The sequence below is a fragment of the Talpa occidentalis genome, unplaced genomic scaffold (genome assembly GCF_014898055.3).
Source record: "Talpa occidentalis isolate TD23 unplaced genomic scaffold, MPIMG_talOcc4v2.1 talOcc4.12, whole genome shotgun sequence".
Lineage (NCBI taxonomy): Eukaryota > Metazoa > Chordata > Mammalia > Eulipotyphla > Talpidae > Talpa > Talpa occidentalis.
Window position 1 is genome coordinate 88748321 of NW_023601212.1, and position 15780 is coordinate 88764100.

A 15780-nucleotide genomic window follows, 5' to 3' on the forward strand; every position below is an offset into this window, starting at 1 on the left:
AGTGACGCGGCGAGGGCGGAGCCGCCGCCCGGGAGCCGCCGCCGCCTGGGCCGGGAGGCGATGTAGGAGCCGCCAGGCCGAGCCCGTCCGCCCGGCCCGAGCCCGCGGGCGCCGCCGCCGCCATGAAGAAGCAGTTCAACCGCATGAAGCAGCTGGCCAACCAGACCGTGGGCAGGCGAGTGCGGCGGGCGGGCGGGCGGGGCGGGGGCGGGACGCGCCTCCCGGGCCCCGCGGATCCCGCCGGGCCCGGGGTCTGGAGACCCGCCGGCCGGGCCGCGCCTCCCTCCGCGCAGCCTCAGCCGCGTCCGGCATCGTCCTCCGGGCCCTGGACGCGCCCGACCCTTCCGCCCCCGGACCCGGCCGGGCCGCGCTGCGCCCTGGACTCGAACTCCGGCATCTGGCGCCCGAGGCTGCGCGGGGCGCTGGCGGGGGTGGGGGGGGCGGGGGCGGCCTTCGCGCCCTTCCCGGGGGCCCCGCGGGGGCAGCCCCTCAGGGCGAGCGCCCGCGGGCGGCGGCGGAGCGGGGCCGGGAACACCCGCCGGGGCGGCCCCGCGAGGGCCGGACGCCGGAGGGAAGGTGGAGGTGGTGCTCGCTCGCAAGCGGGGCTGTCCCCGGACCGCGGCGAGTTCCTGACATTTAGAAATTTGGAATTGGGAGGAAAGGATTGTGGAGACGCCTTGTGGCGAAGGAAGAAAAACAACTTGTTTTAAGAAGAGCCTTGCTCCCTTTGGATTTGGGAAAACAGCCTTCTCTGAGTTTCTTTGCCATTTTCACGCTTGACAGAAAACTTTATTGATTATGAAATGACAGAATAGGCCAGAGTTTGGAGAGGACCAGGCTGTCGGGAGGGGAGTGATTTGCGGGGTTGCGAGCTGCTCCAGGTGATCGTCATGTGGTGTATTATCTGGAGCAGACAGGTCAAGGTCTTCAGGGTGGTGAGCTGTGCGGTACCGATTTGCTGTTTGTTCTAGCATGACTTCATGGAAGTGTGATTTTTTTTTTCACAGTTCTTGCTTTTTTAACAGTTAAATAAAAGGAAGAGTTTGGTTGACTGAGCATGTGGCACACTTCTTTTTTTTGTGTGTATGAGAATACTTTTACTTCCTCTTGAGTTTTCTAAATTTGCTTTTTACTGTTTCGTTTCCTTCAACTTTTTGCTTAGTTTCATTGTTTAATTTTTTGGGGTACCCCACCCTGTTGTCTTGGTGTGTCTTTATCCTATTTCCAGAGTTCATCCCTGTCCAATAGAGTCTGGACAGGCACAGTTTTCTGTTATTTGCAGGAAAATTCTAGAAATAATGCTGAGAGGCAGGTGGACAGAGTACTAGTGAGGGCTAATGTTGCCAGCTAGAACCTTTTTTTCTCCTCTGAGCCTTCTCAGAAATGTGCATTGTGGCATTAATGTTTAGTGAGTGGCAAGGTGCCATTTCATAAAATTGTCATTTAGACCTGTTGGTATATTGTACCAGGCAAGGGATGTTGCTCTAAAAAAAAAAAACCAAAACAAACCCCCCACTAAGTTCTGAGACTTTGAAGGCTACACAGCCCTTCAGGGTCTCTGGCCCCTGCTTCCTCTTCTCTCTTCGGGCTCTCAACTTCCAGCCATACTTGTCTGCTTTCAGTTTCCAGGAGAGTCCCTGCTTGCTTATTAGCCTCTTCCAGGAGCTCTGGGAGGCCTCTCACGGCACCTGCTCCGTAGCCACCTCCAACTCATTCTTCAGGTTTCCCCTAAAGGTCTCTGGCCATAGAAGCTTTTCCTTGATGCTCCAAGGTACACTGGAGGGCCCTCCCTCCCTCACCTTCCACATAGCACTAGTTTTTCCTATAATGTAATTAGCTCTTGTCAATGTTCTCCATTCTACTAAACACCTCGACAGCACTTGTTGGTGCACTTACCTGTGATCTCCAGTTGCCTGTGGTTCCTGTAACCTGACAGGTGATCAGTAGGTATTGTTCATCAGCTGTAAATCTAGGTCTTAATGGATCACGCAGGTGGTGGGCTCAAGTGTATGGGACACGTGAACTGGGTAAATGGTGATTCATCTAGGGTGGGTAATTCTGGCATGACCTTTGACTCTGTTTGAAATCTTTATTGCTTGATGCCAGTGGAAGCTACAGCTATTATGGTGCTATTAAGGGTGTGGCAATTACGCACCCAAAGTCAAAACCTTTTACTGAGGAACCTGTTGCTGTACTGCTGATTTCCTAGATCTACTTTTATTTTTTCCAGTTAAGTATTTGTAAAAATGTGGGAAGGAAAATACAGGCAGGAGAGAGCCGGGACTTGTTATTGCTCAAAGCAAATGGTTGTGGGTATCAGAATTGGGAATCTGGGTATATTTCAGTCAAGACAAAGGCTAGAGAAAGCAAGGGAGGCCCTCTCCCTCCACTTCTGAGTGAAGGTGTGTGAATGGCATGGTCTCCTAGTTTTTCCATTTATAGAGTTGTGGAAAGTATCTTGCAGTGAAGTCTTCTCTTCCAGACTAAGGACCTCATGAGCAACTCCACAGAGAAGTTGCATGGGAGGGACATGTGGGAGAATTAGTAATTGCTGGAAGGAGCGAGTTCTCATGATGCAATTTGCTTACTGTGGGTGGAGGCGTCTGTGTAAGAAGATGTTTGTGTGTCACAGGGCCTTGGGATAACGGGGGTCCCAAAGGAGAGGACTAGGATATCTCTGTCCTTTTGTCCACCTGCCTCTTGTTGCTTCCTGCATTCAGCAGACACTGATGGAGTCCAAAGTATGTGCCATTGTGCAAGGTACTAGAGAATCAGAATGTGACACAGTTTCTGCCCTGAAGGAGCTCAGTAGATCTGCAGAGGAGATAGACAGGTTAAAAAAATATATCTATATACCGTGAGAGAAGGAAGAGCTAGTGCACAGAGCAAACTTCACTTTTATTGGATGAAGGGAGATAACCAAAAAAAAAAAAAAAAAAAAACACCCAAAACAGGAAAAATGTGAGCGGAGCTTTTTATTTTTTTCCATCACCAAGCACTTCTTTCAGAATTCTCTTTTGGTTCCAAAAAAAAAAAAAAAAAAACCCATTTCAAGCTGCTTTAAGTAGAAATGGGAATTAAATGAACCCACATGAATCCAAAAGTTGTCTGGCTGCAGGTTGGGCTGGATCCAGGGTCAGCTCTTTAGGCAGCTATCTTCAGGGATACCCTTGTCTTCCATTGTCTTCAAGTAGCAGAGGCTCAGAGAAGACTTCCCTCCCAGCCGCTGTGTCCACAGTCCCAGGGGTGACTTTGCATGCTTCTGACTGGATCACATGCCTTTCTCTAGAAATGGGAATGGAGTCAACCCCACCCAACCACATGAACTGAGAGTGGGGCATTGCTGGTCCCCCATGGGAGGCTGGGGGCCCTCACCAGCAGAGTGGGGAAGGAAGGCTGGTGAGGCAAACTGTTTGTCATGTCATGTCTTTTGTAGCCCTGCTGAAGACAAAGATGTTTCTTGCAAACCTTTGATGCTGATAATCCATCTAGTAGATGCAGGTGGTGATTTGGGGGAAGGTAAGGTCCTGAGTCCAGGGAGACATAAACCAGGGTGAGGAACTTGAGGAAGGAGGTAGAAGTGTCCAGAACAGGACTCTGAGGGCTCCCTGGGAGGGCTTATTGCCTAGTGAGGCACTGTCAGGGAGTGTCTCCTGGGTGTTGGTCTCTGCCAGGAGTGAAGTACTCCCTGGAGGTCTGAAAGCTTTCCCAGATAGTTACCTTTAGATAAGCCACGGTTACAAACTCCAGTGCCTAGAGGGGTCAGGCTCATCCTATAAATGAGTCACCTTAGGGCAGGTGAGGGCTGAGGCGATCTGGAAGGAGCTTGTCTCACTACTGGGCCAGGAGAGATTAGCCTTTGGAATTTTCAAGAAAAGCCTGAAATTTGGATTTTAATGAAAATTATATGACCTTTAATTCAAATTATATGGCCGCCCTGACCCTGCATGGGGCTAAATAAAATATGTCTGTGGCTAGATTTGCTATTGGCTGTGTTTGTGTATAAGGACCCGGAGATTTATGATCCTTGTTATTATTGTGTCCTCCCCTTACCCTTTACCGTACTCTGATATTACTGCATTCTCAGTTCTTTGGGCTTCTTGATCAGCTCATCCTTTCCTTTATCGAAATCTTGAAAAGACTGGAAAGTAATAATGATCAGCATTTCTATAGTGGTTTAGTTCACCAGGTGACATGCTAAACTACCTGGCTGGCTCCGCACCTCCTGGCAATTGTCATTTTGTTGTAGAGCAACCCCGATACAAAACAGGGTGCCTGACTGTGGGTCCTCACCCGCGCTTAAAAGGACTTATCAATGCTCTACTGCAGGCACACGCGAAAGAGAACTAGTGCGCTTATGGTGACCAATGCAAGGAATGTTACTTTGGGCTGGTCAACCGCGGGTGTAACTTGGAAACCATGCTGGGCGCCAAACTGTTGTAGAGCAACCCTGATACAAAACGGGGTGCCTGACTGTGGGTCCTCACCCGCGCGCTTAAAAGGACTTATCAATGCTCTACTGCGGGCACACGCGAAAGGTTAATAAAAGGTTTATTTACAAGGGAAGGGGAAATGAGGAAATGTACAGCTCAGGGAGAAAAGTGGGAGACAAAGTTTTAAATGAGTCCTACCTGATCCGCCGATCTGGAATCCCAAATGGCACCCTGAGAGCTGGCCGCGAGCAAGGAGCCGTGAAGCCAGGAGGAGGCGAGCGACAGTGAGCCCCCCCAAGGTCCACATGTTTGGTTTTTATACCCAACCTGGCTGCTTAACTCCACCCTCAGGTCCCAGCCACCTTCCCTTTGGTGGTGATGGGATTTGCCTTTCCCAATGTCTTGATGACTTTAGTCTGGACTGGGAGTGGAGTCCACAAAGCCTGTATGGGATTAGCTCAGGACATCATTTCTCCCTAACAATTTCATTTTGTAAAGGAGAAATGACTTGCCCAGTTTGCACAGTTACTAAGTCCCCAAGGCAGGACTTGGCTCCTGGCTCTGCATCCCCTGGGCTGCTCTTCACCAGGGCAGGATTCATGTTTATTAACCATCTTTGGTGCCTGTGAAGCTGCTGGGCCAGGTGCTGTGATAACTTCTCTCTCTGCCTTCTCAACAGGAGGTGAGAGCTATATATTTTTGTTTTAGCAATGAGGAAGCCAGAACTCCCAGCGACTCTCAAGCTAGTAAATGGCAAAACAGCAGGTTCAAACCCAGGTTTGTGATCCACAGTGTCTATCAGCCTGCGCTTCATGCGGACAACTCTTCTGGGAGAAACCTCTTGTTTGAGGTAGAGGTGATGCTTTCACAACTCCTGGAGGCTGAGAGTCCAGTGACTTGTACCTGGGGTGGCGTGTCCTCAGGGGACATCTGGAGATCTTCTGATCGTCATGACTTGGTTGGGGGAGGGGAGCAGTGCTGCCGGGCCACATGCCTTTCCTTGGAATGGAGTAGAGAGAAATGGGAAATCCAGTAGTGAGAGATAGGGGTGCTGCTCACACCCACCATGGCCAGGCCAGCCCCCCAGACACAGAATTGCCCAGTCCCACACTTGGAGAGCACTCACTGAACGTCCCTCTAGGTCTGAACATGTGAATTATCAAAACCAGAGAGGACACCTACGTGATTGGTTTCACCTATTCAGTATTGATTAATTGATTGCAATCATTGGCCCATGCTTAAAAGTTAGGAGTTTTCACATGAAAACCTGGATTTCCGCTTCTTCAGAAATCTCGGAAGAACTGACAATATCTGGCTTCCTCCCTCTTCCCCCATCCCACTACCAGTAGCAGGACCTGGGTGGACATCAGCCCTTGTGCCCTTCTGGCTTCTCGTATTCTGCTCTGCTCCTTGCAGCCCCTCCTTGATCACTGAACCCTAATGACCCTCTCCAGGAATAGAAGGCTCATGAGTTAGCCCCTTCCTTTTAGGGGTAACGTGGATTCTCACGCTGAGTCAAAATATGCTTCTACCTGCCGACCCAGAGCTGTCCTCTGGTGCCACATGGAGTCAGTTTCATCTCTTCCAAGAGAGAGACCTTCCTAAAACTGGACATCACCAATCTTGTCCTACTTTGCCAGCTATAACATGCCACATTCCTCACTGGCTTGCTGCTTCCTTTTGCTCACACTGCCTTCCTCTGTCCAGAAAAATAGGGGCACTCAGAACTGTATATTTGGGCTTTGCTTGGGTCTGAATAGATGCCTGCTGGTCTCTGCTTAGAGCAGGTCTAGGAAGAAATCTTGTATCTTTGCAGCTTCTTCTGAATCCACTCTTCCGTGACTTCACCTTCTTCACATATTGTGAGACCTTGGAATATCAAACAGGGCATTTAAAGGTGAGTGAAAGCTCATTGTTCATTGCAGAAGAAGAGAAAGCACCCTAAAAGGACATTAGATAGCACCATTCTTATAAGTGAAGACAGCACGTCGCTCTAAAATGGAACCGCCCTCATGGTTGAGTTCCCAGTGTATGCCTGGCAGACCCTGGAGACTGACAAGGGGTTGGGGGTGTTCTCGGGAAACTGCGTGTTCCACGTGTTCTCATCAGACTGTAGATGTCTTGCGACATCATTCTATTTTTCTCAAATGTAGGTAGATGCCATAGTAGTTAATCAAGTACAAATCCATTTAAAAATATCATTACCCTCCTATCTGCTTCCCACTTGTGTTCATGTTCTCATCTAAGTCCTTGGGGGCCAGATGAGTTTCAGAATTCAGAATGTTAGATTTTAGAAGCGCAACAATATGTATATTGTGTTATGAAATAATAATAAATGAGGTCTGGGGCAGCAAACGCTTCATCAAAAATATTAATATTTCTATAATGAAATTAATTATTTCATACTAAATGAGATACATAAAGATTACATATAGCTTCATTTTAGCTCTCCTCAAGTTTTGTTGCCAAAGGACTTCCAAAAACCTTGTTTTTTAGATTTCAAAATGGTGGATTAGGGATTGTAGACCTGTCTTACTTTTAAAATGTTCCTATTGACCTCTTGAGTCTATGGAGTTTTTTGTTGTTGTTTTACTTTAAGGAATGTTTCCCTACTCCAAGAAGTTGGAAACCACAATTATATTCTGTAAGCAGCGGGGGTTACGAACTCAAATGCAAGGCAGGTGATAATAATAAGTGAAATAGGAGATGGGTATAAGGCAATAGGCAGTGGTGAGGTCTGTGATGAACTAGTGAGTAACTGTTCAAAGAGAGAGTTGCTCTCTGCTCTGGTTACCTGCTGCCATGGTGGATATGCACACAGTGTAGCTACAGCTTCTCATTTTTTAATGATGTTGCAGAATATCTGGTTTCCATGTGAAGTTTCTTAGTATTTGAATGTTGGCAATTGCAAAGAAAAAACTACAACCACTGTATAGGCCAAAGAAAACATATTTGTAAGATTTATCTGGTCTTGGGCTGTCTGCTTTGTCCTCTAGTTTAAAGATTAATTCTTATGATAAGAAAAGTTGGATTGTGGTGATTTGGTAATCAGCTCCTCTTGAGATGGAGATAGGATACTTGTTTTATCATTATTCATCATACTTTACATATATATTATGTTGTATATTTTTTGAGCATGCAATAGTTCATCATTAAAAAAAGCTGGCTCTGTTAGAATTGCCTTGTTTTCTGCACAATGGGAATCTTTCATTTATGAATTGGAAACTCTGAAGTTTTTATCTTGGAAAGAGCTTAAAAGCCCCAGATTAAATATAGGATCCTTGGTCTCCTCTCTTCTCAGACCGTTTCCCTGGGTGATCTCAGCTCCAAAACTATTACCTTGTGGCTGATGACCACCCAATTTTTGCCTCCAGCCCTGGCATCTATCTCTTCATCTCTAGATTGATGTTTGTCTTGATCGTCTCCACTAAAATGTCTTGCTAAAATACCACTCATGAACTCTTTCCTCAAGTTGGCTTTCTTTCCCTGTATTCCCTAATCTGTGCGTCTGCAAACTTTGGCCTGCTGATAAAATCCTGCCTACTGTCTGTTTTGTGAAAAGGTTTATTGGAACACAGCCACAAGCTGCAGCAGTGGAGGTGAGCAGGTAACAGCAGCTGAGTGGCCTGCATGTCCATGCTCTTAACACTCTGGCCCCTCTGCAGAGTTTTCTGGCCCCGGCCCTCGTGCACTAAATGGGATGTTCCTTGCCTGACCTCCTTGCTCCCCTGGCAGCTCCCCACCCTGCCCCCCATGCTCTCTGCATCCGGGCTCTCACCATGACCTGGCAATTCTGCCCCCTTAGTTTCTTGTGACTTGGTCTTTACCTCTCAGTGACTGTTCTTTCTATGACCTTAGTTCAAGCTCTCATTTTTTCCCCCATTGGAACACAGTTTGTCCTCTGGCTTTGCTGACTGGAACTGGATTTTATTCCTTTTGTGTGACACGTTGGTCCCCTGCTTCCATTTGACATGGTTGGTCAACATGTTTAGATTATAGTCATCCCCTTGAAAGTATTTTTTTTTTCTAGTGAATTCCCTGGTGTGTAGAATCACCACCTTGTGGGAAGTTAATACTTACGTAGCTGTCCTATTGCCAATTTGCCTTCTAAAGTGATAGTGCTGGCATTTAGTTTACAGCACGGCAGGTAATGCAGCCCTGGGATGCACGTCACTGTGTGGCCTCATGAGGGTCCTGTTTCACCATCACCTTAGCAGATCATATCTTTCAAAACATTTGCTATCTTTTTTAATTTTTCCCACTAAGGGTGACATGAATGTGTTCCGGTATATGTATTTCCTTACGTGAGCTTTCTGCATCATTTATTTAGCTGTATTCAGGTGTTAATTTTATTGTTCAGTCACCAATTTGATTACGAGACTGTCAAGTATTAGAGGCTGGGGTTAAAAATACCATCAATTCCCAGGAATTTGAAAGGGGAGACACACACACAGATGAATTGGGCACAGCCAGTCGTACACACATACTAGCCGATCTTAGGTGTGAATAATGAAATATTAATGCCACATTGTGATCTATTCATGTATTTTAATGCAAGCAAGTAAGCGTTCTTGTTCTCAGATGCATTACTTAATGACTGTGTGATGGCGTCTCAAGATTGCTCATGCATGACTGGGCGCCTTTCGATACAGATTTCACAAGATAAGGAGACTATGGAAAATCTGACCTGGTGATTTGTATAATTGCTTTTGAATAGGCAGGACCTATTGGTAGCAAATGATAAGAGAACAATATTCAGTTGTCTCAGCCTTCCAGGTGGTAAGGCTTGTTTCCTATGTCTTGGTATTTCAAGTTAATTATAGCTTATTGGTGATCTGCATAGACTACTTTCTTTTGACTAGTCCGAAGATTTTTTTTGCTTCTTTTTTCCCACAGTTCTTCCTTTTAGGTGTTTTCCTTATCAGAGATACCATACCTTTTGGTCTGGTAGTCAATTTGATCTCTCCTTTAATGTTTCATTAGCATATCTTCTGTAGTTTCTCAGAGTTTCCCCCTGTGGTTAGCCAAATGTATCCCTCCTCAAGTGTTTAAATCATAAGTAGTAGACTAAATAGGAGCTCAAATGAATACAAGTATTTGAATATGTAGATGTTCAGAACAGCACAGAAATTCTTCTAAGCACCTACCAGCTACCTGTCCCGTACAAATCACCTGTCGTTTATAAATCTACCGGCTTGGATTTCATGTGGCCATTGGATACTTGCAGATGCAAAGGCTGGAGTGGGCCCTTGAACCCGTGCCCAGCTGGCCCTCGGGGAAATACACCAAAGCATTTCTGCTTTGCTGCAGGTGGTGAGTGCCAGGACAGAGGGAGCATGGGCACAGCACAGGGGCTCAGCGCAGGTGTCTCTGACATGAGACACTTACACAATAGGCAGGGAGTGAGCACAGCAACAGAGAAGTCCAAGAGGGGAGAAGAATTCTTCTGGGAACCCCACACATATCCCAATTTTATCCTTTCACTCAATATTGCCTACAAATTAGAAAAAGACAATCACTTAATTCTCAGCAGTACACAAAACTATTTCACTTTCATTTTCAGATCAGCTGGTTAGAGAGTGGCTGTGTGTAGACCCACATGTTCTCAAGTTTAGTGAGATGGTGGTGTTTAAATTCACCAGCCCCAGGATGCATTTCCATGTAAAAGCCAGAGAACAATGGTTCTCTAAACCTTTGAAACCTACATACTGGCAAACCTCATGGTTACTGTGTTTCTTACAAACAGAAGGTTCGAGGCAGCCATGCGTGGAGTGAGGTGTGGGCACACCTCTCCCAGAGGCAGGAGCTCACTTCTTGTTTGTTTCACATTTAATTAGGTATGTACATTGCTTTTTTTAGAGTAATGCTATTTGCACGCTTTATAATAGACTACAGTACAGGGTAAAAACCTAGCCTTTACATGCACTGGGGAACCAGAATATTGAACCGCAGTACCTGCAATACCTTTGAGGCATGCTTGAGTTCTTTTTCCTTTGCGTAATATAAATGAATGGCCACCTTTCCCCCAACTAGACAATTCTGTTACACATTGAAAAGCTCCAGAGCCATCATTTCTCAAAGGATAATATTTACTTTCATTTTCGTTATACTTGTTCACCTCCTCTTACCATCTCTTAAGTAACCTCATTTAATAATAATCTCAATTTTGGACATTAGGATTGATAATTATCTCCCAAACAACCCCAAGATGGCAGGACTAAAATACAAGGCCTATGACTACCACCTGTGGAGACAGGCAGAATTGACTGGCTTTTGCTCTTACCTGTGGGAGACCATCATTAGAAAAGCTTCTGTTCCAGCAGTTTTGGGGGGACATGGTTTGAAGACTGCTGTGGTAGAATTTGGAGAGCCCTGATAAGCATAAGGTTGAGAAAATTAAGCAGGTGCTTTAGAAAGACAACTCCAGTGATAGGTATACTGAGGGTTATGGAGGAAGGGAAAGAAGAGACGGTGAAGAGATTAGATGGGGAGTATTGCAATAGGAGAAGTGAGAGGTGCTGACAGCCAGAGTTTAGATAAGACATTGGAGACTGAGTTGAAGAAAAATATTTGACACCATAATGTTTGGGATGAAGAAAAGAAAAAGGGAAGTGATGAGGAGATTTGGGTTATTGTTGAATATTATTGACTGAAATAGAAACACCATGATTCTTCATTTTTCCAGGTTTTATAATGCTTCTCTTTTTAAGAACATATAGTTATTATGTCCACTTTGATATTGTTGAATTTCTCTTCCATTGATTTATGGCTCTGGGGGCGGGGGGGGGTGGGGGGCGCGCATGTGTGCACCAGTTCCACTCTGTTGGTATTGAGACATGTTGGTATTGTGACCCTGTTGATCTGTAACGTGTTTTAATATTGGTAGAGCTGGTCTCTTCCCCTTGTCTTTTTCAGTTACTCTCTATTTTTGTACAACAAATTTTTGTATCATGTCTGCTTCCTAGAAAAGTTCATTAATGATTTTGAGTGACTTGCAGCTCACATTTATTGGGTGCCCACTGTGAGCTAGGTCCTGAGGAAACAAAAATAACTAGACCCCAAGCATTTATGGGCTAGTAAATCTGCAAACTAGATCTTGGGAAAAAATGCTGTATTTACAACATGAGCATGGCACATCTCTATGTACATAAAGCTTTTATGTACTTCCTAAGTATTTCATTGGTGGTGGTGGTGAGAATAGTGCCTAATTAGTTTAGTTGGTAAACATGGGCAATGCTGATGTTTATGTGTATGTTAATTTATTAAACTAGTTACAACTGATAATTTTGTTGCCTCTTTGAATTTCTATGTCTATAATATTATCTGTGTTGTGTTTCTATTATTTACTTCAATGATTGTTTTTCATCCCTTATTTAATTGGCTAGAGTCTCCAAAATAATATGTAGCTATAGAATTGTTCATAATAATATTGTATAAAGGCCATATGATTGCACACTTATTAGGCATTCCAGAACCATGATGAGGAGTGTTTAAGACCTGCTCAAGTGTAAATGTCCTAATCTAAATAGTTACCAGTGGAAATCAACAAGCATCTCTCCCTCTCTCTCTCTCTCTCTCTCTCTCTCTCTTTTTCTCTCTTTTAAGTCATGCACCCCTTTAGTATGTCTAATATGTGAGCCCTTGCTGTGTATTTTAGTCATAAGATTGGCAGGTGATCTTAAAGGCAGAATACTGAATTTGTGGTCCTCCAACTGCATGGAGAAAGCACTTAGACTTGGGAAGGAGTTGAAAGAGAATGTTGAGAAATCATGAAGAGTTTAAATGGGGCATATTTGGCAATGCATTAATAAAACTTGTAAATGGGCCTCCCCGGTGGCGCAGCGGTTGAGCGCTGGGTTGCGAAGCTGCCCGCAGCCTCTGCAGCGCCGGTTCGATCCCTGGCTGCTCCCCGGCCACCGGAGGAGGGTCCCACATGGCGCGCAGACCTCTCCTGCCGCCCGCTGCTCCCCTCAGCAGTGTACTTCGGTCCTTCTGCCTGCTCTGCTCCCTGCTCTGGCTCTGGTGAATTCTCTCACCCTCCCGCGCTTCTGACTGTATCCAGTGTTTGTATAAACAAATAAATAAATAAATCTTTAAAAAAAAAAAAATAAAACTTGTAAAGAAGTGGTTAGCAGGTCACAAGGCAATGGACTTAATTGTAGTCTTGGAGTCTTAGAGCAGACTTTAGGACTAGAAGCCCTGCCCCTGTAGATCTAGATGGAAGTTGTAATAACCCTCTCCCCAGAATTGTATTCTGGGTGTCCAGGCACACAAATTTGCATATAATTTTATGGGCTTCATGGACATCTTCAAATATCCCATGGAGAAGAACCCCAGGATTATAGAAAACCCGTCTGTGTGGCCAGCAGCTCACAAAACTTGCTAGTTACTGGCCAGATGCGTAGCTGCAGTTCCCAGCTTGTGAAGTGGTCTCTGTAGAAGCACTGATCACAGATGTGCCCATTGCACATCTGTTTGTGTTTGTTCTGCTGTTCTTCAAAAATCCACTCAAGGTGTATATAAGAATTTTCGCTGAAAGAAGCTTCTTTGGGGCCTCCCTTGTGGTGCTGCAGGTTGAGCACAGCACTGTGAAGCTGTCCACAGCCTCTGCAGCGCAGGTTCAATTCCTGGTCGGCCAGGGAGAAACCCACATGGCATGGCAGACCTCTCCTGCCTGGCCGGCTGCTCCCCTCAGCAGTGTCTTCGGTCCGTCTGCCTGTTCTGCTCCCTGTTCTCTCTCTGGTGAATTCTCACGCTTTCCCGTGCCTCTGACCTGTACCCCAGCTCTTGTATAAATAGATAAATCTTAGAAAAGAAAAAAGAATAAGTTTCTATCTAGATAGGATGCTGGAATAAGCAAATAAAAACAAAAAAGAAGCTTCTTTGGTTCTCTTGGTGAGATTTGATGATCACGTCAAATTCCTTCCCCTCAATAATTGCCTCTTTTGGTATAATTCATTTATGTTTTCAAACCTTTTTTAGATGAGGGCTTAAAAAGGCTGAAACTGCTCTGGGGAAATTGGGAAGTAGCAAGATGTGCTTGAGTCTGAGGAGCTGAGATTCCTGACTGTGTTGCCTTCTCTCTCTTTCTCTCTCACCTAGGACACGCCCCTCTGTGTCCCCACACTGTAAAACAGGGTTCCCGATACCACACAGCACAAAGCCCTGGTAGGTTGAAGAAGGCGGTGTGTGATAAGGAGGCCTCACAAGACAGTAAGGAAGCAGTGTACACAGCAGATTAGTACTGGGGAAAACAGGTTAGATTTCACCTCGCCACCCAAAATAAACTCCAAACAGATTAAGAGTTTCGTGTAAAAAAAAAAAAGTAAAATAAACAGAATAAAATATGGAAAGTACTTCATTATGTGGCACAGTCGTGGAGAGAATGAACAATAAATGATAACTTACAAATTTAACCATAGCAATTAAACCTGTTTGTCATAGATCATAATTAAAAGGATGGCAAGTGAGCCAGGAAAATGACAGTATATATTCATAAAATATTTGTCAAGGTTCTTTCACAAATGGCAAATTGGAAAAAAGTGAAAGGAGCCACAAGAGAGGATTAAGATCCCTAATGCAGAAAGCTTTCTTACCACATAGAGAACTTCACTCTCAACCAAATACCAAGAACAGAAAGCTCACAGACGCAATATGGTTGGTCAGTAAGCATGTGAGACTCTCCCAAGTTAACAAGTTAACGGTTCTCGGAGAAGCACAAAGCTTTGAGACTGCGTTTTTCACAAATTGGCCAAGTTCAAAATAATGCCCAAATTCAGAATAATAATATTGCTGTCTTGGGAGAGGTGAGGAAGGCTGTGTCCTGTCCTTCCGCTGGGGATGTCAGCTGGCCTTCTTTTCCGGAAAGAAACTTGCCGTCGTGTTCCAGTAACCACTTCCAAAATCATAGCCCTGATTCTCTGTCCAGCATCTGATGGCAGCCTTGTCCGCTCAGAGTCCTTTTGCCCAAACAGTTCCGCTGGCCCTTCATTCTGTGAGTTCGGTCATGTCAATCATGTCACTTTCTGACATCACTGTCAAAACTGTCTACCGATCTTTTTCTTCACCTGTTCTGCAGAATAAACCACCTGGCTGCTTCCCCCTCCACCTGGGATGCAGGACGTGGCCCAGAAAGATTGTGCAGGCTGGGGCTGCCAAAGTTCTATGGCCTTCGAGCTCAGCTGGGCTTCTAATACTGCCTTCCAAGCTTTGGCTAAGTTTCCTATCCCATTTTCCTAAGTGCTTTGGCCAGACTTTCACTTTTCTCCAACCTACTCCACCCTCCTCCGCACACACCCACTCTCCTCAGATGACCTGCCTCCTAATTTCCAGAAAAAACTGGATGCTGCCACCATTTCCCGGCCTCTCATGTTCACATTTGTCTGTCCTCCTGGCCATCATGACTTCCTCCTCCCTGGAGGGTAACTGCAGCCTGCCCTCTGGGAGGCCAGACCTTCCCTGGGGCAGCTCCCCTGGGGACCAGTCCTTGATCTTCCCTGTCAGCGCTGCACAGTCAGCTTCTCCTGCTCCCTGGCTTTTTCTTCTTAGGTGCTGAGAGCATTCAGGGTTTCCTTAGCTTCCTCCTTTCTTCACGTGGCTTGGCTTCCTCCTCTCCCAGCAACGCCCCTCGTCTTCCGGGAACCATTCTCCTCTTGCTTGCCTGTCCTCTGCCACAGTTTGCATTTGTAAACCTCCCTTCACTGACCCTTCCCGGCTTCCTCCTGCCCTCCTTGGGGTCTCCTTACCATTCCCTGCTCTGGCTCCTCTTCCGTTGTGTCCCCAAGGCTTTAGTCCGTGTCCTTCTTTGCATTCTGAGTGAACCCCCCCCCCGCCCCTGCCAATCTTGTATGCTGCTTAATTACAGCATGCTCTGAATTTCCTATCCAGATGTCTCTTCTGTGCTTCAGAACCATGGAGCCAAGCTACGCCGGACATCTCCACCTTCAACAGGTCCCTTCAGCCCAGCATCTGGCCTTGCCCTCAGATCCTCCCTAGTTTCCTCTCTAGGTGAGAGCCTGATTATCCAGTCACTCAGGATAGAATCTGGGTGATGGTTCTAGGCTGTTTCTTCTTGCTTCCCATTCACATCAAGTCACCAAGTCCTGTTGGTTGTACTTGTCATCCCTCTCTGTCCCCTGCTTGCTCACCCGCTGCGTCAGGGTTCTCGCTCCTCCTTTCTCACCCGCATCTCCTGTAACGTTCTCCTTGGTGTCCCTGCCTCCTGTGTGTCTTTCCCCTCACACAGTTTCCTCACTGTGGCCAGAAAATAAGAGATCATTTGCAGTTTCCAAATAACAACTGTATTTGAAATAATAATTCAACAAAAACAATTGTAATACTGGTAGCT

At 45.9% G+C, this 15780-nt stretch overlaps 1 protein-coding gene across 2 annotated transcripts in view; it reads left to right on the top strand.

Annotated features, from left to right (window-relative positions):
* Positions 1 to 77: 77 nt before the first annotated feature.
* ARHGAP17 (Rho GTPase activating protein 17) overlaps positions 78 to 15780 on the top strand; it is a 77815-nt gene continuing 62112 nt past the window's right edge. For both annotated transcript variants that reach the window (XM_037508074.2, XM_054693789.1), the window contains exon 1: positions 78 to 175. In XM_037508074.2, the coding sequence (XP_037363971.2) occupies positions 123 to 175 (53 nt within the window). In that variant the 5' untranslated portion in view covers positions 78 to 122. The remainder of the gene's footprint in view (positions 176 to 15780) is intronic.